General features: G+C 47.1%; 1 protein-coding gene across 1 annotated transcript in view; it reads left to right on the top strand.

The window, feature by feature from the left end:
• LOC147439262 (protein PLASTID TRANSCRIPTIONALLY ACTIVE 14-like) overlaps positions 1 to 24,236 on the top strand; it is a 37,363-nt gene extending 13,127 nt beyond the window's left edge. Inside the window, exons 5-7 of the mRNA XM_086483992.1 lie at positions 22,430 to 22,472; positions 23,013 to 23,153; positions 23,217 to 24,236. Coding sequence (XP_086340118.1) covers positions 22,430 to 22,472; positions 23,013 to 23,091 — 122 coding nt within the window. The 3' untranslated portion in view covers positions 23,092 to 23,153; positions 23,217 to 24,236. The remainder of the gene's footprint in view (positions 1 to 22,429; positions 22,473 to 23,012; positions 23,154 to 23,216) is intronic.
• The last annotated feature ends 2,577 nt before the right edge of the window (positions 24,237 to 26,813 follow it).

Raw genomic sequence — 26,813 nt, 5'->3', positions numbered from 1 at the left:
CAACACGAGCTTTTTTTTTTCAAGAAAAAGATCCTTTCATTAGGTAGTAAAAGTGCCCAAAGGGCTACAAAGAACCATTGCTAAAGAGGGCTACATCAGAAACATGGGAGACTCTCCCAGTGAGAAGACAGTATGTACAATGGGGCTAGATCACGAGATGGGAGGAGGAAACAACCACACCGGTGGCCGGTAGTGCCATCTAGGCACACCTTGAACCATAGTGAAGAAAGGCCCTGAAAGTAGCAAGAAAGCCTCGCAGCGCTCCCGCATGCGGTCGGAGCTGGCGTGAAGTCTCTCAAATTGACCCCTGAGTGTATGGATCAGCCCCAGCTAGATGTCACGAACAGTCTCTGCGAGAGGGACAGGTCGAGCCTCAAAAATGCGAAAGTAGTGGGCCCTTCAGATGAACCAAAGTGTCAGAACGTAAATGAGCTCCCAACACCACTCTCTATCACGGCACCACTCTTGGGGGATGAGCTCTGTGGCAAGCTAAAGTGTAGGCTAGTGTCATGATGCAAGATCTGTCGGGTTAGGATCTATGATACAAGTCCTCCCACGGATACCCACAACTCGGATCCTCTGAAAACAACACTCTGCAACCTGTGGTGCCTCTAGTGAGACTTTATGAAAACGACCCTCTCCTTGAACCTCGAAGAACATGCAGGGTACTGACTCTGAGCAAGGCCTAACTGCAATGAGGACCTCCAATTGCGTGAAAACCCTCATCCAACTGGGAGCTATTGCCTCAAGAGGGGTATGCCACTCAACAGGTATAGCCTCTCTAATATCCTGACATATGCTCTGAATCTCTTCGAGAAGGCCTAAAAATTGTAGCCAGCAGTTTCTGAGAGTGTGGGCTGGACCCTTTGCCGTGGGACCCCAAGAAAAGTGAGGCGTGCTACCAACTAAGTGGCGTCATTGTGTGCTAACCATGGGGTTTTAAACAAGAGGTTGTCTCTAGTTCTCCTCCATGCATGTGGGTTGGTGCTGCTCCAGGCCTCTCCGTAGCTACTCCCAAGACCTAAGTAGGCTCACAACAAAGCGGTCCTCCTAACTCCTGCTCAGGCCAACTCGGCGCATCTCTGTAAAAATCCACTTGATGGACAACAATATGTTGCTTTCGAGACAGATCCAAGCCAACGTGACAGCCTACGTAGTATACAGAAGTCCCTTGGGGGATCCAACTGAAGCCCTCTCTCGACAACCAATCGGGCGTAGGAGCAGTGTCAACCTAGAAAGCCACTGTCTTCCTGCAATTGATCAGTGCTCATGATGCACAACAGAACACCTTAAGAGCCTGCTCACGCCTATGCAGATTGGCCTCCTGGCCCTCCAAGTACATGCACGAGTCATTAGCAAACTCAGCGTCCAATAACTCGTCTCCCCTAATAGGAAGCTCTAAACCACTCAAACCAACCTCTTGTGAAGTCAAAAATCTGCTCATCGCCTCAGCATAGCAGAGAAAAAGGAAGGCGGCAAGAGGGCAACCCTGTCTAACCAAACGCGTGAGCATGAAGCGTTCCCATCTTCCGCCTGCCAAGAGCACCTGAGTGTGCGCACATCTAGGAAGAGCTGTGTCACAAAGTGTTGACGTGTCAAAGCCTAAAGAATGGAGCCAACTTATAGATGCCGGCCGAGGAGCCTAAACCCTAAGAATAACAAGTAGCAGAAGAAGAAGAATTCCTACGAACTTGTGGGGACCCCATCCGATGCGGCCCCAAGTGACATAAAGGAAATAAAGCAGGAGTCACACACACACACAAGAACTTGCGAAGCAGATTGATGACGTGGCAGATTTCCAAAAATCACGCTCGTTGATGATGTGGCAGAAGTGTACGGATTTTCGCTTTTCACGTTGGCGGTGCTGACGTTGCAGGACAGTACGGATTTCCGTAAATTGTGCGTGGCAGGACAATACGGATTTTCGTAAATTGTGCTGGCAGCTTTTTGGCTTTGCTTTTGGACGAGATTTTGAGTTTGAAGGCTTTTCACTATAATTGCTTTTTAGGCTAAGGGCCTTCAAATATGAGGTTAGGGCTCATTCTCTGGCATGCTTCCTGGCGAAGTTGCAGAGTCTCTAGTACCGGCTTGTACTGTGTTGATGCAATATAAAGAAATACCGAAAGGGGCGCCAAGGTTTGGGGCCAATACTCTCTGGGGTGGAATTCCGCCACTCTGTGTCACGTGTCGTCTCTCTCTCTCTCTCTCTCAGTTGTTAATGAAGTGCTAAAAGTCTTTTCTATTTAATTGGCACGTGGTGCCCGTCTTGTGACAGTGGTATCAGAGCATCAGGTGTGTGCTTTTCTGAAATCATACCGGTCCTACAAAAGAGCAGACATAGCTATTGGAAATTTACTCGAGGTATCTTCGCCCTCCAACCCGGAGTTATTAGCCACTCCCACCCTTACTTCATCGCGCATCGGACGTGCTCCCGTCTTCATTGCCGTGTCTTACAGGGCATAAGCCATAAAGAACCCAAGACTTGGAATTCATGGATTCAACAGAATATTTGCAGTTTCTGCTCAACGAGCTTCACGACATTCTTTCGCGGCATCCTCAGTAGAATCTTCCGATGCTGCAAAGTTTTCAACAATTTTTGAGCTACATGTTACCCCCTCTGATGCCCCAGGTGGTACCTTCTCCTTTGGCACCAAAAAGTATGAGAGCTTCCAACCGGCAACCTTCTTAGCCGTCTGTTCCGATGGGGGGAGTCTTCACGAATATGATGCAACCATCTGACCTTGATCCTCCGCCTTTGCCACCACCACCGCCACCAGGCTACAATGGTTGGAGCCCATATGGATACCCTTATTATCCATACCCGGGGTATGCGCCTAACCAACGCAAAGATTTCAAAGATGGTGGCACGACAGTCAAATTTTTCACTTTTTCCGGGGTGAAAGATCGCAAGAAAGCATTGGAGTTCCTACAGCAATTCGACAACATTGTATGCTTTGGGGAACTATACAGAAGAATCCAAGATTTCTCGAGTAGCGGGATTTCTGAAAGATAATGCTATGCAATGGTGGAGCTCCATCGCGACACAACCGCATGCTTCAAGGACCTGGCAAGCTTTCAAGACAGTTTTTGCACGTAGTTACATGACTTCGATGTTTGAAGTTCGGATTTTGGCAGAGTGGGGCAACTTGAAAATGCTTTCCACCGAAACCATGGACGACTACAACCAAAGGTTTCTCGACGTGTACCTGCCTGTGTCCTTCTTTAAGTTGATTCCCTTTGAGGACCAGTGCAAGTGCTACACCAATGGACTACCATCACTATTGCAGGAATATTCTCTCTCCAAGTAAGTCTCTACCATGTAGGAGCTTATGGACCATTCCGCGGTCGGCTACAAACTCATGAAAGGAAAGTTGGAGTTTACCACAGAAGAACCTTCGGCCACTAACCAGAACTTCCGGCAACAACGAACAAATTCTTGGTAATCCCGTGAGAACCAGCTGCAATGGCCTTGTCTGACACAACGTCAACGAGACGCCTTGTTACAAGAAGGCCGATGCTTCGAAGGCCGATGCTTCAAATGTTTCCAAACAGGGCATACGTTCAGTACATGTCCTGAGCGAGCTTTGACGTCCTCAGTGCAACCTTCTGCTCCCACGACAGATAGATCGCAGGGGCCACCTCCCGTCAAGAAGGCTAGACATGCTATTGGACTAGTACCCGATATTTATGGTATACACCACGAGAGTTTTAATGAATTATGCAGAGCTTATTGGAAAGTCAACGGCTTAAAAGCCCTTATTTTCTTTGACCCCGGAGCTATGGGCAACTTCATCCATTGAGAATCCTTAAAGCAGATGAATTTTGATTATGATGCAGAGGGTGGAGAAATTAAAGCTGAGCTAGCCTCGGGGCAAACTCAGAAAGTGGTACCGCTCATTGGTGCATTTCCAGTGATTATACAAGATTATCACGGAAAAGCCGATTTCCACATTATGAAGCTGGGCAATTGCGACGTTCTCTTGGGCCATGCCCTGGCATGACAAGAATGATGCAACTCTCCAGGTCCGGAACCGAACCATCAACGTGATGCAGAAGGGCAAGCCCTTGTCCTCAAAGTTCGGTTGTTCGAACAAAACCCTGAATGACCTCTCTACTTGTTTTCTAGTTAGATACTTTTGAACATTGTTTGAGAAAGTATTGTTTGAAAATTGTTTGAAATGGATGCTATCTGTTTTAAAATCTGTCTTGGTGCCGATTTGAATTGTTTGACTCTGGTTTCAAGAATTGGTGATTTTACTCCCGGGTGGAGAAGTGAGAAATACTGTTTTGGTATTGTTTGAACCTCGGAATGACACAGGCCGATGCTTGGGGAGCGTTCTGTTGTATGCTAGAAAACCTCCGAATGACGCAGGCCGATGCCTGGGGAGCGTTTGGTTATATGCTTAAATCTCCAAGCGATGCAGATTGCGATCTCGGGAGCGTTTGGTTGTACAGTCCTCTGAGCTCATGGCGGGACCTTTTTAGGTTATTTGCGGTGGGAGTGACGAGGTAGTCGTTGAGTAGCTTCATACTGCAGACCGTTTGTCTCAGGGGAGTGCTCAGCGGCGCTGTTTGTTGTGTCTTGTAACATGCATATGTAAGCATCTGTGTTGCATTGTGATGTGCCAATTACTGCATATTCCTAATTGGATGAGATTGCGTGGGTATGTAATTTTAGTGCATCAAGACACCCATGCACGATCAGTACGATCTGTGTGTAAGCGCTAATTTTACTACGTCGGAATACCAAGAGTTCCAATCCGGACGAAAGGAGAAGCTAACTCCTTGATAGAAAGAGGTGAAAGGAGAAGCTAACTCCTTAACAAAAAGAGCAAACTGATTGTCCCTTGGAATGTCTCTCGGAATGACCCTTGGAAATTTTTTTGAGCTAACTTGAGTTGTTTTGCAGATATGCTGTAATCGCGGATGATTACTTGCGGACGATTACTCTCTTTCAAGAAGGGGAGATGTCACCAACTGTTGACGTGTCAAAGCCTAAAGAATGGAGCCAACTTACAGATGCCGGCCGAGGGGCCTAAACCCTAAGAGTAACAAGTAGCAGAAGAAGAAGAAGTCCTACCAACTTATGGGGACCCCATCCGATGGGGCCCCAAGTCACACACACACACACACACACACACAGAGAGAGAGAGAGAGAGAGAGAGAGAGAGAGAGAGAGAGAGAGAGAGAGAGAGAGAGAGAGAGGTATGCAGAAACAACATCTCTTGAAGGTTGCCATGCCAAGCCCAGAAAAAGGTAACCCCTACTCTTGTTCATTTCTTATAGGCACGATTTAATGTACATTTTGAGAGAGAGATAGACACGACAATTTTACTTGTCCAATGGCACGCGGAGGGGTGTTGTTGGTCACCCAATGGTTGTCCGTGCGTCGTAGAGCACTAAATGGGTATGTAGGGGGATAGGCACTCAAATAAGACCGACACAAAGTGAGAGAGAAAAGAACCTCTATTTGTTGTCCTATAGTGCACATATACATAGTATTCGGTCTATTGATCGGTCTTTGTGCGTCGTGGAGCATAAAGGGGTAGCAAAACAAGGGTAGAGAGGAGTTGGAGCTCAAATAAAATGAGCTGCTCTAAGTAACCTCTCTAAAATACAAACATGACCTATGAGACCAATCTGTCGGTGTAGATAGAGAGAGAGAGAGAGAGAGAGAGAGAGAGAGAGAGAGAGAGAGAGAGAGAGAGAGAGAGAGAGAGAGAGAGAGAGAGAGAGAGAGACTCTCACACACACAAGAACTTGCGAAGCAGGCTGATGACGTGGCAGATTTTTGAAAATCACGCTCGTTGATGATGTGGTAGAACTGTACGGATTTTCGCTTTTCACGTTGGCGCTGCTGGCGTGGCAGGACGATACGGATTTTCGTAAATTGCGCTGCCAGCTTTTTGGCTTTGCTTTTGCACCATATGCTTTTGAGTTTGAAGGCTTTTCACTATAATTGCTTTTTAGGCCAAGGGCCTTTAAATATGAGGTTAGGGCTCATTCTCTGGCATGCTTCCTTGCGAAGGTGCAAAGTTTCGAGTACCGGCTTGTACTGTGCTGATGCAATATAAAGAAATACCAAAAGGGGCGCCAAGGTTTGGGGCCAATACTCTCTGGGGTTCCGCCACTCTGTGTCGTGTGTCGTGTCTCTCTCTCTCTCTCTCTCTCTCTCTCAGTTCAGTTATTAATAAAGTGCTAAAAGTCTGTTCAGTTTGTTCTTTTCTATTGGCACGTGGTGCCCGTCTTGTGACAAGCTGACACTCCTTTGATCCAAGCATGTAAAAACCGTGTCTTGCGTAGAGTGCACTCCATGAAATCCCAATCAACTGTGTTGTATGCCTTCTCAAAATTGAGAAGTATCACCTGATCCTCTTCTCGGAGACGTGCGAGGGCAGACGCCTCCCAAAAGGTAAAGCTGTTGTCAAGGATACTGTGTTCCTTGACAAAACCTGTCTTGGTCTCATGTATAATGCTCTCAAGTAGCGGCTAAATCCTCAAACTCTGAGCCATTGCTAAGATTTTGTAGGCTGAGTTGAGATTGGTGATGGCCTGCAACTACCGAATCTCATCCAAGGAGCCTCCCTCCTTGGGGATAAGGTATATTAGACTCACTCATGCTGTAAGGCATCTCACTAGTGTACAGAATGTGCTGTTAACCGTTATAAAGATCCGGACCAACCAGCTCCTAGTACTCCTAGAAAAAGCTGGGAGTCAAAACATCCTCCCCTGGGCAACTACTTTGGGGGAGTGCCTTGAGGGTCTTGTGGAGCTCCTACAGCTAGAAAGGCATCTCTAGTTTATGATGCATCTCCTCAGTAACTAGGCAAGGCATCTGCGCTCAAACCTGCTCTTGCATGCATCCTCATGCTCTGAGTGTGGCTCAGCTGAAAGCAACTCACGGTAAAAGTTAGTAGCAATTGCACGCATATCCTTAGGTTCTATAGTAACTAACCCATTGGGTCTCCTCAACTGACACACACTGGTGCACATGTGGGGAGGACCCACAATTTCAAAGAACTTACCAGTAACTCTGTCGCCCACCTGTGTCCCCTGAGATATCTACTGATGAAAGGAAAACTCATGATGCCGCTCCTCAATGGTGGTCAACTCTTGTCGAGCCTGTTGCATGTGCTCCTCGAACCAAGGACTGCGTCACAAACTGTTCACGTGGCAAGCCCCCGGACACACACCTTGCTAGTAGCTCTCAGAAAACGCGCCGTGAAATGCGCCAACATGCTGACTGGTGGCAAACTGTACGGATGCCGCAATTTCCGATGACTGCTTACGTGGTAGATCCTCCGCAAAACGCGTTGGCCTGTTGACGTGGCAGTATGTACGGAATTCTGTAATTTGCGCTGGCTGCTTTTGGCTGGCAGTTTTTAGGTGAAAGCTTTTGGGGCTCTTAGCTTTTGAGTTTGAGATTTTGGGGCTCTGCTTTGGTCTTTTGGGCCTCATTACTTAGAGCATCTGGACAGAGAGTCTGAGTGTGAGATCGCGCGGACTCCCTTGTGCTTTGCACACAAATTAATATAAATAGAAATACCGAAAGGGGCGCCAGTCTTTGGGGCCAATACCTCCTAGCACGGAACTACGCCGGGCTGTGTCGTCTTTTGTGATTTGTTTTAAAGTGAATCTTTGCTGTGTCGTGGAAGAATCTCGACTTGGGGTGTCCAAGTTTGTTATAGTGGTATCAAAGCACGGCCGATTTCTCTTCTACCGGGAAATCCGATCCTTTTCTCACGACACTTAGGATTCCAATAAGAAGCAATCGACTTCTTCTGCATCTGCCAACGCAGGAAGAGATTACGAAGAAGATTTTGATGAGTTAATAGAGGAAGAGTACGGGCCACCTTGGCCTACTCAGTACGAACTTCAAGAGATGGAACGTCGACAACAGGTTGATGAATGCACAAAGCAGATGATTAAATTCGCGAAGGATTTGCAGTTTGCAAATTTTCTTTCTCAGCAATCCATCGCAAAAGTGCACACCCAATGGCAGAAAGCCACAGATCCACCCATTAAATCGGCAATCAAGAAACCTCCTTCTTTGAGGATGTTTACAAAACAAGAATTACAGCAGGTGGTTCAGACATAGATCAATTGGCTTTTGGACGCGAACAATCAATCGAGAAAGCAAGTGAATAAGCGCAAGAAGGGGATTGACTACCCTGATTATTTGGGCCGTCAATCTTCTTTTGCATCTACAAGAAAGCAGAAGAAGTGTGTACGATTTGAAGGACTACCCAGTTCTTCTTCTTCTTCTGTCGAGCGAGGAGGACATAAAAGGTAAAAAGCAAAGCAAAAAGCAAGCTTCGGAAAGGGCAAGAAAAAAACAAAGAAACCAAGATTTCGCCCAGTTTCTGACAGTTCTATAGAAGAGTCATTCTCTGAGAATTCGGACTCCGATGACCATATGTTTTATAAAAAGACGAAGCATTTTTATAGAGCCAACCATTATGACTTCCTTGAGGACAAAACCAAGAAAGTAAGAGAGTCCTTTTCTGGGTTCCGAGATGCTCCGAGGGCTTTGGCCTTCGTTCAGCAGTTTGACATAGCCTTCTCTGGAGGGCACTACTCAGAGCACTCCAAGATTAGGAGGGCTACATCTTTCTTCAAAGGAAATGCTCAAACATGGTGGTCCACTCTTCTTCTGAGAAAGGAAGCTCCAGTTAAGTCGTTGAAATACAAAAGGCTCTTTATTTCTTCTTGGCTAACTCGGGAGTACAAACGAGATATACGAACCGCTTGGAATCATCTTCGGATGACCAAGGGAGATTCTTTGGACGCTTATTGCAAGAGATTTTGGAACTCTTTTTCTACCAACCTCTTTATTTAAGGTCTCTTTTAAGGAATAGATTGAGCGGTTTTGCTGCGGACTCCCTACAGAGATCCGAGACTATTGCCTAGAACAAAAGTCAAATTCTATTCAAGAATTGATGGGTCATGCGAAACGGGGTTTCGCAATACCTTCGGGAAATTTGACTTAACCTTTTGATGAGATCTTGACTCAGAGAACCTACCAGACCTCTAACAATGAAAGTAGAAAGAGAGAGAGTTCCAAGAAAAGAAAGATAAGGATACACGACCGCGGCTCAGTCTTCGAGAGAGGGCCAATTACATCAAAGAAGGGAAGTGTTTTGGTTGCGAGGAACATGGGCACATCTCCGCAAGTGCCTCAAAAAGGCACAACAAGAACAAATTGAAGACATGCCTGAGAGTTCGAGAGCAGCAGGTGCTATAAAAGGCAAGAAGAAAGCAAGACTGGTACTAGATTGCATGGGTACTAACCCAAGCCTGTGATGAAAGTACAGAACTTTGCTGAGCTTGGGGCAAAGTGAAAGTCAAGACACCTTGGTTTTCTTCGATGGAGGAGCCAAGGCCAACTTCATTTCACCCGAATTTGCGGCGCGGCTCGAAATTACACTCGATAGGATGGAACCACCAACAAAGGCAGTTCTAGCGGCACCCGGACGGGACATAGCCATTACACCTGTCATTGGAAAACTTCGGTTGTATTGTCTGGGGTATTTGGGGCACGAGGACTTTTACATAATGCCCTTGGAAGGTTGTGGCGTCCTCCTAGGAGTCCCTTGGTACCATAAGAACAACGCCGTGGTCGATTATCGTGCAAAGAAAGCGACTTTGACAAATAAAAAGGGTTGAAAAATTGTACTTGATGTAAAATTGAAGGGCGAGTCTGTCCCTATTGTAACGGCTGCGGCCATTTCCAAATCAATGAAATCCAGTCTCTTTGTGTACTCGATCTACTTAAAAGAGTTAAATGATGAACAGAGAACGAACATGACTGAACTTGATAAAGAACGCCAAGATTTTCTCCACACTCATGCGGATTGCTTCTTTGAGGGCCTGCCAGGCGAGTTGCTCCCATCTCTCTTGAGGATCACACCATTGATCTGATACCTGGAAACACACCACCGAACCGGCCACTTTACCACGTTAGCCGAGCCCTGAATGAAGAGATTATGAACCAAGTCAAATACCTTCTGAAAAGGGTCTTATCCAGTCGAGTACTATTGCTCTCCGGTGTTGTTGGTTTTAAAGAAAGACGGATCTTGGAGAATGTGCATTGATTACAGAGCTCTCAATAAAGTCACCATCAAGGATAGATTTCCGATTCCAAGGATCGATGATATTCTTGACCGACTTCAAGGATCCTCTTGTTTCAGCAGGATTGATTTGAAAAGCGGATATCATTAGATCGGAATCGCGTCGAGAGATGTCTACAAGACAACCTTTCTAACGAGCTTCGATTTGTATGAACTTTTGGTGATGCCTTTTGGCCTTACCAATGCTCTAACGACTTTGAACCGAATGATGGATAGGATTTTCAGAGGGTATAGATCATTTGTCGGCACTTTCTTTGATGACATTATAGTCTTGTCCAAGGATGAAGCAAAACATAGACACCATCTGCTACAGGTCTTCTACGCATTGCGTGACCACAAGTTGGTATCAATGCCAAAAAGAGTGAAATTTTCATACCGGAGATACACTTCTTGGGACACATCGTCCTAACAGCAGGAGTACAAATGGACCCGGCCAAGATTGAGACTATACGTGATTGGCCCGATTTGAAGAATTTTCATGAAGTTAGAAGCTTCTTGGGCTTGTGTTCTTACTACCGGTGGTTCATTCGAAAGTTTGCAGAGGTAGCTTTCCCTTTGCACATTCTAACACAGAAAGGAGTCCCTTTCTCATGGGGACCCACAAAGGTGACTGCCTTTGAGACACTGAAAGAGAAATTGACTACTCAACCAGTATTGACCTTGCCAGATTTGCAAAAGTCATTTGAAGTATATTGTGATGCTTGTGGTCGTAGTCTGGGAGCGGTCTTGATGCAAGAAGGCTATGTGATTGCCTATGAAAGCCGATTGTTTTCAAGGTCAGAATTGACAACACAGATCTAGGAGAAAGAGGCTGTGATCCATAACTTAGTGGCGGCACTTACTCAGAGCCGATTTTACGGTCTTTACTGATCATCAAAGTTTACGCTACTTCTTGTCACAGAAGCTGCTTTCGGAAAAGCAGATGCGGTTGGCTAACATCTTGTCACAATTTCACTTCGAGATTGTCCATGTTCATGGACAAAAGAACTTGGTGGTAGATGCTTTGTCTCGAAAGCCGCTAGTCTTGGCTATTTCTGCGATTCACCATAGAAGCTTCGAGGACATGGTTGATCAGTACGCCATAGATCTGGACTTTTTGGATGTATTCACTCGAATACAGAATGGGGAGGTAGTAGTGGGATATTCCATACGGGATGGCTACTTGATGAAGAAAACGATGTAGTGTTTTACACAGCCGTGAGCAAAAATGTTTTGACTGAGTGCCATTGTCCACCTTTTATGGGTCACCGCGGCATCGACACCACCTTGTAAGGTGTGGAGCGTTACTTCTTTTGGCCGAGACTCAAGAAGGACGTGGACGGCTTTCTACTCTGTTGCTTGGTATGCCAAAAGGTCAAGTTTCACAGGCATAAAGCACAGGGATTGTTACAGCCTTTACCCATTCCCACCCGCCCGTGGGAAAGTATTGCTATGGATTTTATTTTTGATCTCTCGAAGACACATAGTGGGTATGGTGGCATTTGGACCGTCATTGACAGATTTAGCAAGCAAGCTCACTTCATTCCAGTGAAGAAAGCAGTCAAGCCGGATCATTTAGCGAGACTGTTCAATGCACAGATTTTCAAATTACATGGCATGCCTAAGACAATAGTCTTTGATAGAGATCCTCAGTTCATGAGTTTGTTTTGGAAGGCTATTTGGGAGAACATTGGCACACGGTTGCAGTTCTCGTCATCTTTCGACCCGGAGACAGATGGGCAATCTTAGGAACGACACAAGAAGGCAGGAGATTGACACCGTCGTGATTTGAAATTAAAGGAAGACGATTGGGTGCTGTTACGTTTTGAGAAGGCACGCCTAAGAAAGAAAAAAGAAAAGGAGTAGCTTTTTGCAAAGCTTAGCATGAGGTAGTATGGCCCTTTCTAGATAAAAGAAAAGATAAATGATGTCTTCTTTAGACTGAAGTTGCTCGATACTTGGAAGATTCACAATGCATTTCATGTGAGTCTATGGAAGCCTTTTAAAGGTGATGTGCCTGAAGATGGGGAGCCAGATGAGCGACCCGAAGTGGAGGAAAGCGAGGAGATACTCGTTCTAGAACTGATATTGGCACACAAGGACAGAAAGATAAAAGGTAAAGTGATTAGGCGGTTCCTGGTTAAGTTCAAGAACTATCGTGCATTAAATGCGAAGTGAATGGAGGAGGATGATCTAGCAGATACTCCTCAGATTTTGGAACTTTACCTTGAAGCATTTGGTTTAGCATAGTCTACTCCGTTAGAACCCCGATTTCAGCATGGGTGAATCTAGTGCAGCGGGTTTGCACAAGAGGGGAGTCACTCCGCTCCTTTGTCAATGGATTACTCCGATTTGGAATAGAGTCACTGATGTGCCCTTTGGGTTTCGGGGATACTAAAGGGCGGAATAGTATTTTGTTGTATGACTTTTATAACTGGGATTCCCGAAAATGAAAATGATTGATTTGTACTTGACTTGTTTGAGTGCAAGAATTGAAAGACGGAATGACTGCAACATTTTGGTCTCATAAATCTCTGTAGACATGATTGCAATAAGGATTAGTTAATCGGGCATTCATGACGTCTTGAGTGGATCTAGATAGGATTACTAAATACGTGCTGATTAATCATGGTCGGAGATTTGGAATGAATTTGTATGTGATGTCCCGTGATGTGACTGTCGTCTTTCGTGTCTAGTGCGTTGGTACTAACAATCAGTGTCTACTAAGACAGTTTATGGCCTTTTTCGGTTTTGTAGGCGTAATCGAGGGCGATTACAATTGTTTCAAGAGGGGGGTATGTCACAAACTAGTGACGTGGCAAGCCCTCGGACACACCCTCTGCTAGCAGCTCTCAAAAAACGCGCCGAGAGGCTGATTCGTGGCAAACTGTACGGACGCCACAAATCGCTGATTGCTTACATGGCAGATCCTCTGCAAAACGTCTGGGCTACTGACGTGGCAATATGTATGGAATCCCGTAATTTGCGTTGGCTTCTTTTGGCTGGCGTTTGTAAGTGAAGGGCTCTTAGCTTTTGAGTTTGAGATTTTGGGGCTCTTCTTTTGGGCAACCCTTGTAATAATAAATAGGTCTTTTGGGCCTCATTACTCAAAGCATCTTGATGCAGAGTCTGAGTGTGAGATCCCGTGGACTCCCTTGTACTTTGCACACATATTAATATAAAAAGAAATACTGAAAGGGGCGCCAGTCTGGGCCAATACCTCTTGGCACGAAACTACGTTGGTCCGTGTCGTCTTTTGTGATCTGTTTAATTTGAATCTTTGCTATTTCGCGAAAGAATCTCGACTTGGGGTGTCCAAGTTTGTTACAGACTGTCAAGGTGGCGCTCTTGCATCTGTTGTAAGGAAGCAATGCCACGTCCGAGGTGCTTCTCCTCCTCCTTGCCTGCAACCAAGCGTGTGGAGGAAGAAGCGACTAAGCTCAGTAACTCCAGTGGCCACTCTACAAATAGGGGTGCCCTAAGTGCTCAAACTTTGTGTCCAAAGCGCCACCACCCGCTCTCTGAGCTCTGTATCGAGTAGAATCCTCTTGGGGATGCGGAACATTGCACTTCCATTCCTCTGTCTCACAGTAAGAATCACTGGTGCATGATCTGAGAAGGTAGTTCTTGCCAAAATGCATACAGATCCTCCCATGTCACAGATGTGTTCACTGGCGTAGAAGCGATCTATCCGAGATAGATTTACTCCCCCTACTATACGGCCAGATTGAGAGAAGGACGAGCTTTCTGGGGGTCGCACAAAGCCTGCATGCTGCCAAACATCTGAAATCCTCAAGGTCATACATAAGCGCACAACATATGCGTTGTTTTCAGTTTTCTATGGACTTCAGGCAACAGAGATTTGTGCATTCTTTTTTTTCCGAGAAAAAGATCCTTCTATTAGTTAATGAAACTGCCCATAGGGCTACAACCACCTCTTCGAGAGATGGCTAAAACAACCATGATGGGGAGACTTTCCTAGTAAGAAAACACCAAATGTACAAAGAGGCTAAATCAAGAGATGGGAGGAGGGAAGAGCCACACAGATGGATGGTAGTGCCATCTGAGTACACCCTGGACCATGGTGTAGAAAGGCCTAGGATGCCAGAGTCGAAGGAAAGCCTCTCTATGCTCCCGCATGCGGTCGGAGCTGCCCTGAAGTCTCTCGAGCAGTTCTCTGAGAGTGTGGATCAGCTTTAGCCAAACATCGCGAACAGTCTCTGCTGGTGGTATAGGGCGAGCCTTAAAGATGCGGAAGCAGCGGGCCCGCCAGATGAACCAGAGTGTCAGGCCACTGATGAGCTCCCAACACTCCTCTCTCTCACTGCACCACTCCTGTGGAGTAAGCTCTGTGGCAGGCTGGAGTGTAGGTCGCCCCTCCCCTGCATCACTATCATCCTGCTGGTGGAAGATAGCTCAAACTGAAGTGCTGGGCCCGTGAGGGTGGACCAAGTAGCTGCTCCCCAAGTGTACTGCCGAGCCGTGGAAAGAGCAGGCATCAACCGAAGAACACGAAACCACACTTGTTGTGCCAAAGGATAGTCCCAAAGATAGTGACACTGACTCTCCACAAGATGGTCACAAGCTGCACATGCGGCCGAGAGACCACTATTATGCACAAGCCATCCCAATTGCTGTAGCTCTGTGTGCGACCATCCACTGAAACAAAGTGACTCGCCTCGGCTGTCTAGAGTCCCACAACCTCTCCAAAAAATCTGCCAAGAACTCGGCTGTGAGACTCTCCTCCTGCCAATGAGGTGCTGCAGCAAGGCGAGCCTCGCTATGTGCTGCCAGTATGTGACGTCCCAATCGAACAGTGTACTGAAAGAAAGGGACACCTGGATGGTCTGCAGAAGAGAAAGGGTCCCTCCAAAGCCACTCTCCAGGATCCGACTGTACTCGTGCCAGTGGACAACACTCCCAAGCCCGCAGTCTCCAATGTCCAGTCTCTAGAGCTGCTGGGTTAGGATCGAAGACACAAGTCCTCCCACAGATGCCCACCACTCGGATCCTATGAAAACAACACTCTGCCACCTACGGGGCCTCTACTGCAACTCGCTGTAAGCGTCCCTCACCCTGTAACTCGAAAAACAAGGAGGGAACAGTTTCTGAGCAGGCCCGAACTGAGATGAGAACCTCCAGTCGCGTGAAGGCTCCCATCCATCTGGGCGCTACTGGCTCGAGAGGTGTGAGCCACTCAGTTGGAACTGCCTCTGAGATGTCCTGGCACATGCTCTACAACACTCCTCTCATGCCCTATAGCTCGAAACCCTGCTGCTCCTCTGACAAGCCTGAAAACTCTAACCAGTCACCTAAAGAGCGCGTTGGACCCGCTGCCATGGGACCCGAGGAAACATGAGGCCGACTACCAACCAAGTGGCCTCTCTGAGTGCTAACCATGGGGTTCCAAACAAGGGGCTGTCGTAGGCGCTCCTCCGTGCAAGTAGGCTGTCGTTGCTCCAGGCCTCGCCGCAAATGCTCCCAAGGTCAAAGCAAACTCACAGCGAAGCGGTCCTCTAGTCTCCTGCTCAAACCAACTTTGCGCATCTCTGTGAAGATCCATCTGGTCGAAGGTTGCCAGGGGCCTCCTACCTAAGGCACCCTAGCACGAAGGCGCTGTAGCAAGAACTCCTCCAGGCCTTCTCACCTGGAAGAAGTCCTCTGACTATGAACTTCCCAAGAAGGGCTCTGCTTTGCTGTGCTGGGCCTATGATCCCAAGCCCTTCTTGTGAACAAGGAAGAGTGATGACCTGCCAAGCGACTTTGGCCCGGGCTATCTGAGTGTCACGTCCTGCCCAAAGGAAGTTCATGGTCAGCCTCTCAACCTGGCTGATACAAGAACTCGAGAAGATCCAGCAGGAAGTGATGTACCACATAGTCGCCAACAACACCTGGTTGGCCACTACAACTCTGGCAGCCAAAGAAAGTCGTGCGGAGCTCCAATGTAACAACTTCCTCCTGTTACACGGGAGGAGGGGAGCAATCTGCTGCTCGGGAGACAAGTCCTGACCAACCTGACAGCCCAAGTACCGAACTGCAGTCCGTGGGGGAATCCACCTGAAACCCTCACCTGGCATCCAATCGCGCACAGGAGCACTACCAACCGAGAAAGCCACTATCTTTCTCCAGTTGATCAGTGCGCCAGATGCACAACAGAAGGTCTCAAGAGCCTGCTCACACCTGTGAAGGTTGGCCTCCTAGCCATCCCAGAACAAGGCTGAGTCGTCAGCAAACTCAGCGTCCAGTAGCTCATCTCCCCGAATAGGAAGTGCTAAGCCCCGCAAACCAACCTACTGCGACACCAAAAACCTGCTCATCGCCTCATCATAGAACAGAAAGAGGAAGGGGGCAAGAGGGAAGCCCTATCTGACCGAACGTGTGAGCATGAAACGATTACCTCTACCTCCTGACAAAAGTACGTGACTGTGTGCCCGTTTGTACAAAGCTGACACCCCTCTGATCCAATCATGTGAGAAGCCCATCCTGCGTAGAGTGCCCTCCAGAAAGTCGCAGTCAACTCTGTCGTAGGCCTTCTCAAAATCGCGAAGAAGAATCACCTGATCCTCACCACGAAGCCTCGCTAGGTCAGAAGCCTCCCAAAAAGTAAAGATGTTGTCAAGGATACTACGCTCCTTGACAAAACCAGTCTGAGTCCCATGTATAACGCTCTCTAGAAGTGGCTGGATCATCAAACTCAGAGCCTCGGCAAGAATTTTGTAGGTTGAGTTGAGGATGGTTATGAGACGCCCTTGTCGAATCTCATCCAAGGAGCCCACCCTCCTTGGGAATGAGGTAGATCAGACCCTCACTCATGCTGTTAGGCATCTTTGGGTGCAAGATGTGTTGGAAAGCATTACAAAGATCTGGCCCAAGCAAGTCCCAGTACTTAAAGAAAAACTGGAAATCAAGCCATCCTCACCTGAAGAGCTACCACAGGGAAGTGCACTAAGAGCCGTGTGCAACTCCTCAAGCTGAAGTGGCAGCTCAAGCCTCTGACACATCTCCTCAGTCACAAGATAAGGGATCTGTGCCCACACCTGCTCGCTGCATGCATCCTGACGCTCTGACTGAGGCTCTACAGACAGTAACTCACGGTAAAAGTAAGTAGCAACTGCATGCATGTCCTCTGGCTCAGAAGCAACTGACTCGTCGGGCTTCCTCAACTGACTGACCTTGGCATGCGTATGCCGGGGTCCCACTGCCTCGAAGAAAGCACCAGTCACTCTGTCACCCACTTGTGTCCACTGAGATGCCTGTTGATGGAAAGCAAACTCATGGCGCCGCTTCCTGTGCTAACAACCTCGTGGCAAGCCTGCTGTAACGCTCCTCCAACCAAGGATTGTCTGGATGTTGCTCCTGCATCCTCTGCAAGGAAGCAACACCTTGTTAGAGACGCTGCTGCTCCTCTCTCGCTGCACACTGGCGAGCCAAAGACTCCTGAAGGAAGAATTGACTAAGCTGAGCTAGTCCTGAGGCCATTCTGTCAGCAGGAGAATCCTGCATGTCTAAGCTCTCTGTCCAAAGAGCCTCCACTCGCTCTTTGAGTGTAGAGTCCAGCAAAGCCCTCTCAGGGATGCGAAGCATCGTGCTCCCCCTCCTCTGCCTATCTGTCACTATGAGGATCACTGGTGCATGGTCTGAGAAGCAAGTCCCTACCAGAATGCCAACTGTCCCACCCAAGTCACAGAAGTTGTCACTAGTGTAGAAGCGATCTATCCACGATAGATTCACTCCTCCCACTCTGCAGTCCGAATGAGAGAAGGCCACGCTGTGTGGGGGCCTCACAAAGCTAGAATGTTGCCACACATCCGAAACCCTCAGTCATACAAAACCTCTCCCAAGCTGCCAGCTCAACTTCATGCACAATAGCATGGCTACCACCAATCCTGTCGAGGGGTCCTCCAACATGGTGAAGTCCCCCTCCTATGCACCACTGCTCTGCCTGCGGCAAAGACTCAACAATCTGTGACCAAAACTCTTCTCGTGCACTCGCCACATTGGGCGCATAGATGTTCAGGAAGCCCACAAGGTAACCCTGAACCTGCATAGTGGTCCACAAAGCCCTACCTAGTACAATAATTTCTTTGCCCACAATGGCTTGCTGGCAAGTCCCGCAGTACCTGGGCCTCTGAACAGAGGTACTTGGTCGCTGTCACGCCCACCGAAAGGGAAAAGTCATCGCCCTAAGAGTGTAGATAATTTTGGCCTCCCGAGTCCAAAGGAAACTAGTGACAAAAGCGTCTGCCTTCGGTTTCTCGGGGCATAGTCCTGGTCGTTCTTCTTGTCCACTTTTATGGTGGATAAGGGGAGCGGCCAGGCTTGCCCCGCCCGACTCCGAAAACAAAACAAAACAAAAAATGGCCTGCTGCAAAGAATTTGCAATAGTCCTACATACCCCACCCTCGATGCCTCCATGTCCAAAAGCAGCTGACCAAAAAGTATCATATCGTCCACACAAAAGATGACCACAACGTCTAATGCGGCTCTTACGACGATGAACTTGCAGTATAAGGAGGTCAATCTCTGCTCCCACAAGGCATCGTTGAAGCTCCTGACGCAGTCGGCCCCTCTAACGCTGAAACTGGGGCCCACCTAATCCCTGCACGTTCCATGAGACGATCCTCATGGGGAGCGAGAGAGAACGGATGCTGCCGCAGCAGCTAAATGTGCTATCTTTGAGGCTCGCTTGGATGGGGAGTAATCCGCATCCGAGCGTCCTCTAGATAGGCGTGACTGCAAAGAGTGCCTGGCCCAAGCTCAAGTAGACCGAGCCGTGCGTAAAGTAACCTCCTCTGTCCAGGAGTCCTCATGAATGTGTAATAGCATGGCGGGCACTGCGTATCAACAAAGAAGTGAACCACAATGTGTCTGTATTTTGCTGCATCTGGAGGGGTCACAACAAACTTGGCCAATGGCCAAAGAGTCCGAATCATGTCTGTAACTCCTAGGTCTCCCATGTGATATAAGAACTCTAGGGCCTCTGTCTGTAGCCACTCCAACACTGAGTCGAAGGTCCACTCAGTCTGGTCCGTGCCGCAAAGAGAGAGAGAGAAGCCAACCGCCGAGTCCAAGGCCTCTATCCCCCTAGCTACAAGGAACAGAACATGAACCCTGAAGAAGGTTGCCTCCAGGTCTGATGATGAGTCGTCGAGAAAGCGTGTAAAGTCGTAGGCAAAGAAGTCCCATCGGCGCCAAATGTCGAAGCTAGTCAGACCACGAGGAACTGCTGCAAAGGGAGACTTCTGTACCAGAAGAGGGGGTCGCAAGAAAGGCTGTCCCTCTCTCGTCGAGCGACTCGTGGCAAAGGCGTTGCCAAGAGATCTCCTTGCAGCCAAAGATGGCCCTGCCCCTGGGTCGACTTTGGGACTGGAGTGGGAGGGCGGGGGGGGGGGGGGGGGGGGGGGGGTATGTAGGAGCAGGGAAAGGGGGCGGGGGGAGAAGATGGGCGAGGGAGATCGGCAAAGGTAGGGGGGCGAGGAGGAGAGGCAGAGGGAGAAGGAGGCGGGGGGCTGAAGAGGAGGGGGGGAACTCGAGGGGAGGGGGGGCTGTCGAGGGTGAAGCTGAGGTGGAGGCTGGAGCAGGGACCTCGTCCTGCTGAAGAGGACCGAATCGGTTCCTCGTGGGAACCCACTGCTGTTGGGCAGGCGCCTGAGGACCATTGTGTGTGCCAGGATGTCGTTGTGGCCCCTGCTGTCGTCTACCACGAACCTACTGGCATCCCTCCTCCGTTAGCCCCAGGCTCGGAGGGTGGCTTGGCCTGTGTGCTCTGTCTTTGCCTGCTGCTGTTGGCAAACCCTTGAAGGCTGAGGCTGGGCCTGTGGTGTAGGTCGGGGCCTCCTTCATGGACAGGCCTTTGCAAGATGGCTCATCTGTCGACAAATGGAGCAGTGATTCGGGAGGCCCGAATACTCCACACTCTGTCTAAACCAACCCCCACTCACTCGAGAAAGTAGGATGACCTTCGGGAGAGTGTGGGTGTCCCTAACCAGAATGCGAACTAAGAGAATGCCGGCCGCCTTGGTAGCTATCAAGGCTGCCGTGCGAGGTGTCTCGAGGACAGTCCCAATCACTGTGTCACCCACCTGTGTCCACTGAGATGCCTGTCGATGGAAAGCAAACTCATGGCGCCGCTCCTTTGTGCTAACAAGCTCCTGGCGAGCCTGCTGTAACTGCTCCTCCAACCAAGGATTGTCTGGATGCTGCTGCTCCTCTCTCACTGCAGACAGGCGAGCCAAAGACTCCTGAAGAAAGAATTGACTAAGCTGAGCTAGTCCTGAGGCCATTCTTTCAGCAGGAGAATTCTGCATGTCTAAGCTCTCTGTCCAAAGAGCCTCCACTCGCTCTCTGAGTGTAGAGTCCAGCAAAACCCTCTCAAGGATGCGAAGCATCGTGCTCCCCCTGCTCTGCGTATCTGCCACTGTGAGGATCATTGGTGTATAGTCCGAGAAGGAAGTCCTTGCCAGAATGCCAACTGTGCCACCCAAGTCACAGAAAAGGTCACTAGTGTAGAAGCGATCTATCCGTGATAGATTCACTCCTCCCACTCTGCGGTGCAAACAAGAGAAGGCCAGGCTGTCTGGGGGCCTCACAAAGCTAGAGTGCTGCCACACATCGAAAACCTCAGAGTCATACAAAACCTCTCCGAAGCTGCCGGCTGAACTCCATGCACAATAGCGTGGCTACCACCAATCCTGTCAGAAGGGTCCTCCAACATGTTGAAGTCACCCCTATGCACCACTGCTCTGCCTGCGGTAGAGACTCAACAATGTGTGACCAAAACTCTGCTCGTGCACTCGCCACATTGGGCGCATATATGTTCAAGAAGCCCACAGGGCAACCCTGAACCTGCATAGTGATCCATTGAGCCCTGCCTGGCACAAAAATCCCTCTACCCACAATGGCTTGCTGTAGAGACTCCGCAATAGTCATACATACCCATCCTTGGATGCCTCCAGGTCCAAAAGCAGCTGACCAAAAAGTATCATATCGTCCACGCAAGAGCTGACCACATCGTCTAATGCGGCTCTCACAGAGATGATGCTCCTGTAGCATAAGGAGATCAATCTCTCCTCCCACAAGGCAACGCTTAAGCTCCTGACGCAATCGGCCCCTCTGACGTTGAAACTGGGGCCCACCTAATCCCTGCACGTTCCATGAGACGATCCTCGTGGGGAGCGAGAGAGAACAGATGTTGCCGCAGCTGCTAAACGTGCTATCTTCAAGGCTGGCTTGGATGGGGAGTAATCCGCATCTGAGCGTCCTCTAGATAGGCGTGACTACAAAGAGTGCCTGGCCCAAGCCCAAGTAGGCCGCGCGTAAAGCAACCTCCTTTGTCCAGGAGTCCTCATGAATGTGTACATAGCATGGCGGGCACTGCGTATCAGCAAAGAATTGAACCACAATTTGTCTACATCCTGCTGCATCTAGAGGGGTCACAGCAAACTTGGCCAATGGCCACAGTCTGAAGCATGTTTGTAACTCCTGGGTCTCCCATGTGGTGAGAGAACTAGAGGGCCTGTGTGTGGAGCCACTCCAACACTGAGTCGAGAGTCCACTCAGTCTGGTCCTTGCCGCAGAGGGGGAAAGAGAAGCCAACCGCTGAGTCCAAGGCCTCTACCCCCCTAGCTGCAAGGAACAGAACATGAACCCTGAAGCAGGCTGCCTCATGGTCCGCTGAGGAGTCGCTGAGAAAGCGTGTAAAGTTGTAGTCAAAGAAGTCCCATCGGCGCCGAATGTCGAAGCTCGTCAGACCACGAGGGATTTTTCAAAAGGGAGACGTTTGTACCTGTAGAGGGGGTCGCAAGAAAGGCTGTCCCTCTCTTGCCAAGCGACTCGTGGCAAAGGCGCTGCCAAGAGATCTCCTAGCCGCTGGGGATGGCCCTGCCCCCTTGGTCAACTGTGGAACTGGAGCGGGAGGCGGGGGGTGTAGGAGCAGGGGGAGGTCGGGGAGGGGGAAGTGGGGGAGAAGAGGCGCAAGTGCATTTTTCAGACTAGCTGCAAGGGCTTCTGAAGTGGTGCTACTTCCTTCCTAATTGGTCAATCACATCCACGTGTCATCGGCCCCTTGATACGTCATGTATATTTTTCTGTCTTGTACTGTCCTTGGGAGTAAGATTCTATAGCACCTTTGGAACCATGTTGTACGCTAAATACAGCCATGATTTGTCAAAAAAAGAAAAGTATGGTGTTGTAGCTCATGGTTCTTGCCCAGTTTATCATCTTTCTTTGGAGATGTTGTGCTGCTTACAATGTGTCTTAGTGCTATGGTGCCCGGTGCTGACATTGTTCCAGCCCTTCATTTCTTTTTGTTTGCACTGCAGGCAGTCCCAGACGTAAAAGCAGGCGTTGGAGAGTCGCTGTTGAGTAAGGCCATAGATTCTCCCTCTTTCAAAGTCTTTCAAAAAGCATAAGCATGCTTTGAGCAAATGTTTGTTGTTTGTTCGGCCTTAAGACATCTGCAGGGTGACATTCTGTGTGAAAATATATTAAAACACCCTTATTTTTGGGAAAAAGTTCAAGTGGGTTGGCTGCATTATTTTTTGAGGAAATCAGTCGGTAAAGAAGCTTGAATTTGTCATCCTTCAAAAGAGGCTTTCACGTGTACACGTGCATGTTTTCATCCTTATAATAGAGTCTAGTACCTGCATTATTATGTCCTGAAGGATGAGCCATGCATGGACTAGAATGAATTTTTTGTGGACATGAGCCTCCTAACGGAGAATGCTCTTGAGGCTAACCTTTGTAAGAGCAATCATGGAATTTTATCTGATGCTAGCTGCATGGGCTTGATAAATTTGTTTTTTGATTGGTTAGTTTTCTGCATTCATGCTTGCAAAATAGTAATGCTATTTAGAGATTATCATTGTGGTGTGATTGATGCAATAGATGCCTTTTTCTTTTAAGGTACCGTAAACATCGAAAGACTCTAATAAAGAAGACGATAAGAGCGCTTGATTTGTATCTGGAGAGGTTACTCTTTTGAGGAACTGGAGCTCCTAGTCCATTGTTACTAAATGTGTCCCTCTGTGGACATGACACACCAAGGTACACATGTTTTTGTCTTTTGAAGATGACAGCCTTCTAAAGATTGTTTTGTGTTCATAGCAGGAGGCGTTTATGAGATTGCATCAAGTGTTGGTGAGAGAAATTGGCTTCAGTTTTGAGCCTCCTAACTAAGTCGCTTCAGCTCTGTCCTGGCAGCTCAAGTTCTTGAGGAATCACTCCCCCTCAATATCACTCTTGCTATATCAATCTCCTCGGGTACAGGTTTCTTTTTTCGCCTCGCTTTGAAGCTGAGCTGGTCTTACCAGATGATATAGATTTTGCTGGAGAGATGGACCTGCAAAACTGGGCAGTGGCTTCTTCTAACCAAACGATCTAGGTTACACAGCCAATGAGGTAACTGAAGAGGGAACGCCATCATGCAAGCGCTCATGCTGGTCGCAGCTGGTAAACAAATTGTGAAACGAGATGAGCTTGGTCAACAGGACAACTGCTATGATGAGCACATCTCATTCAGCTTGCAGCTCAACCCAATCATAGACAGACTTTTTTCTTTTTCACCTTGGTCAGACCCTACCTGTTCGTATGATAAAGCCTCTCAAACCATGAGGTATTTTTTCCACATACTTTAAAGATGTAAAGTACCCTCTCAAATTGGGTTGTAGATCAGAATACTGCAGGAAAAGTTGGGCGCTGGTATCTTATGTCAATTTTGTGAGCAATCAAAATGATATGGAGTACCAGTTTCAAAGAACAGAATACTGCAGAAAAACTTGGGGGCTGGTATGATGTGTCAATTTGCGAGCAATCTTTTCAATGGGCGCTCTACTGGACAGAAGGTTGGCTTCTGTGTCATCAAAGCTGCCGAATCTACGCGTCAAAAAATGATTAGAGCTTAGCTGTTTAGATCATAGCCTATGCTTGGTTTGCATCTGATGAAAACAGCCCAAGCCTAGTAGCTTCCTACTTCACAAAGCATACATGATCGTGAATTTTTTTTCCCATATCAATGTCGTGTGTAGGGCCACATGTCTTCAAAACAAAAGTGTATGTAATTTTATCTACGTTAGTAACAATATCACTGCGAACTATTTTGCCCATATCAAAATCTTGAGTGATGCGACATGCCTTGAATGTGCAAGAGTAAGTGATTGCATTTTTAGAGATGCCCTCACTTTGAATCCTCTAAAATCAGTCCAAAGCTTGCATATCCCGTAAGAGAGGGCGTCTCGGAAAGGCAATTCAAGCACTTTTTGTTCTCTCTAAAGCAGAAGACAACAATGGGCATACATGTTGACGAATGCATTGCCAAGAACGATGGTTTTTTAAAAGAGCCCATGACTTATAATATATTCATGATTTTTTTTGCCCATATCAATGTCATGAGTAGTGCAACATGCCTTCAAGATGATAGCATAGGTGATTTCATCTATGTTTTCTTTTAGCAACCCTTGACTAACAATATCATTGTGAATTCTTTTGCCCATATTAGGATCTTGAGTGGTGCGACATGGCTTCAAGGTGCAAGCATAAGTGATTGTATCTAGATCAAATGTGCCCTCGCTTTGAATCTGTTAAAAATTGCCTAGAGCTTCTTGTTGGCCTTTCCCTTGCTATCAATGAAGTCCAAGAGACAATATCATGTATAGAAAGCTGTTCCAGCACTTTTGTGTGCTTTTTGAAGTACACCACGGGCCTTAAAAATGAAAGCCCTTGACTAAACATCATTGTGAATTATCAAAATCTTTAGTGGTGCCACATGCTTTCAAGATGCAAGCATAAGTGATTGAAACGGGAGAAATGTTGTCACTTTGCATCCACTAGAAATAGCCAAGAGCTTCTTAGCCTTGCCCCTATTTAGCATATATATCTTGTAATCAATGAAGTCCAAGAGACACCAGCTTGAAAAGGCAGCTCCTCGAGCACTTTTTGTGCTTTTCGAGGTACACCACATTTAGTATACATGTTGACCAAGACATTGTACAGATGTTACTACTTTTATGGTGGGTGATAGATCTACAGTACCAGTTGGATGTGTCTATCTTACACCATATAAATTCACACACAATTGAAAATCATCATCCATCTACTTTTCCATTGCTTCTTGGTGATTGTAGTCTACACCATATGGATAGCATGATTTGTTAGGGATGTTTTTGTAATGCATATCTATGGAAGTGTGAGGTAGAAATTACCTTTGAGGGATTTTTGGGTAGGTATTGTTGTTCAAAGGGAAAAGTTTTCATGCCTCCTTTGCATAATCCTCCATAGGTTTTGCAAGCTCGTTTGAGTGGTGATGATGAGCACAACAAGACATTTAGAAGAAATATACGAGCATACAATAACTCCTTATCTTTTGTATCCTTGGGTGCTCATGTAGATGAGCAAGTCACTAGAGATGGGGGTGTTTATACATTTTAGATCAATGGGTTAACATTTCATCGCATTGGATCTCAATTGCCTAATGCACCACAACAATATTGTCCAAGATATGCACAACTATATGTGCATGACATAGATCATGAATTGAACAATAGGCTACAAGGAGTTTTTTTACTAGATGCTTGAGTAATCTTCATGTTCTTTGAAAGGATCTCTTAGTTCTTTGGACGGTTTACAAAAAAAAAAACCGAATGGTGCTAGGGAATGGTGAACGTAAAACCGAAGAAAATGACATCAATTACAATAGATGATGCATGTATATAATTCATATGCACGTGTACTTTATATTGTAAGAGACGATCTAGAAGTGATACCACATATCAATTTAAGGATGGTTACTGTTGAGACTCGAGCAGCCTCTAGGCAATATTTTGTTCCAATTGTAAGTGAAGTTGTAGCCATCATGCCTGGTCAAGGTGATGACCTTGATATTGGTCATCAAGATATTCAAATCTTTGCACATAGTGGGGTTGTGAAGAGGATTTCAATTTTGCATAGGTCATATATGTCATTGCTCTATGTTCTATTGCTCCCAAATGGAGAAGATGGATGGCATATAGGGATTCCTCTTTGTGGAGGAGATACGAGAAATAGAGTACTTTACAACATAAAAAATTGTACAAAATTGTGTGATTTTTTAGAGGGATTATGAATGGATGTAGTCAAAACTAAGTAAGAAGTATTTTTGTTGTGGGTATTCTATGCGTAGTGAATACACGAATATTATAAGTAGTAAGTGTCAACTCTGTTATGCCAATCTCATAGTTTGATAAGTATCTTTAGTCCTTTGCATTCGATACTTGAGACAAAACCATATGTATGTCAATTGAGTATTCAAAGGATGGATTACTATTTTAAGTGTTTTCTTGGCATGTTTCAGAATAATAATGTGTTATCATGGTTGTAGACTCTAAAACCATCTATGTAACCTCTCATTGGATAGTGCTTTGAAAGTAGAATATAAATGTATACTTTTTAATCAAGTTTGAATTTTCATTAACACACATTAAAAAACACCTTAACAAGTTAAGGCCATTCTATAAACACACTTACAAAAAACCCTCAACAACTTAAGGCCATTCATGTGGTAAAGTGAAACTTTGTTAGTATAGATTTAGAGATTAGATTAAACATATATAGTGGAGAAATGCACATTGTCGTCTATAATGTGATAACTTTCCGTGAACTAAGTCCCTTTATGTGATTCATCATTTTAACAGTAAAACGAAATCACAATCTCTACCAAAATGTGACTTTTTC

This window comes from Adiantum capillus-veneris, chromosome 16, assembly GCF_014529385.1.
Source record: "Adiantum capillus-veneris isolate H3 chromosome 16, ASM1452938v2, whole genome shotgun sequence".
Classification (NCBI taxonomy): Eukaryota; Viridiplantae; Streptophyta; class Polypodiopsida; order Polypodiales; family Pteridaceae; genus Adiantum; species Adiantum capillus-veneris.
The sequence above is the reverse complement of the archived record's forward strand: the minus strand, read 5'-3'. Positions and strand labels throughout refer to the sequence as shown.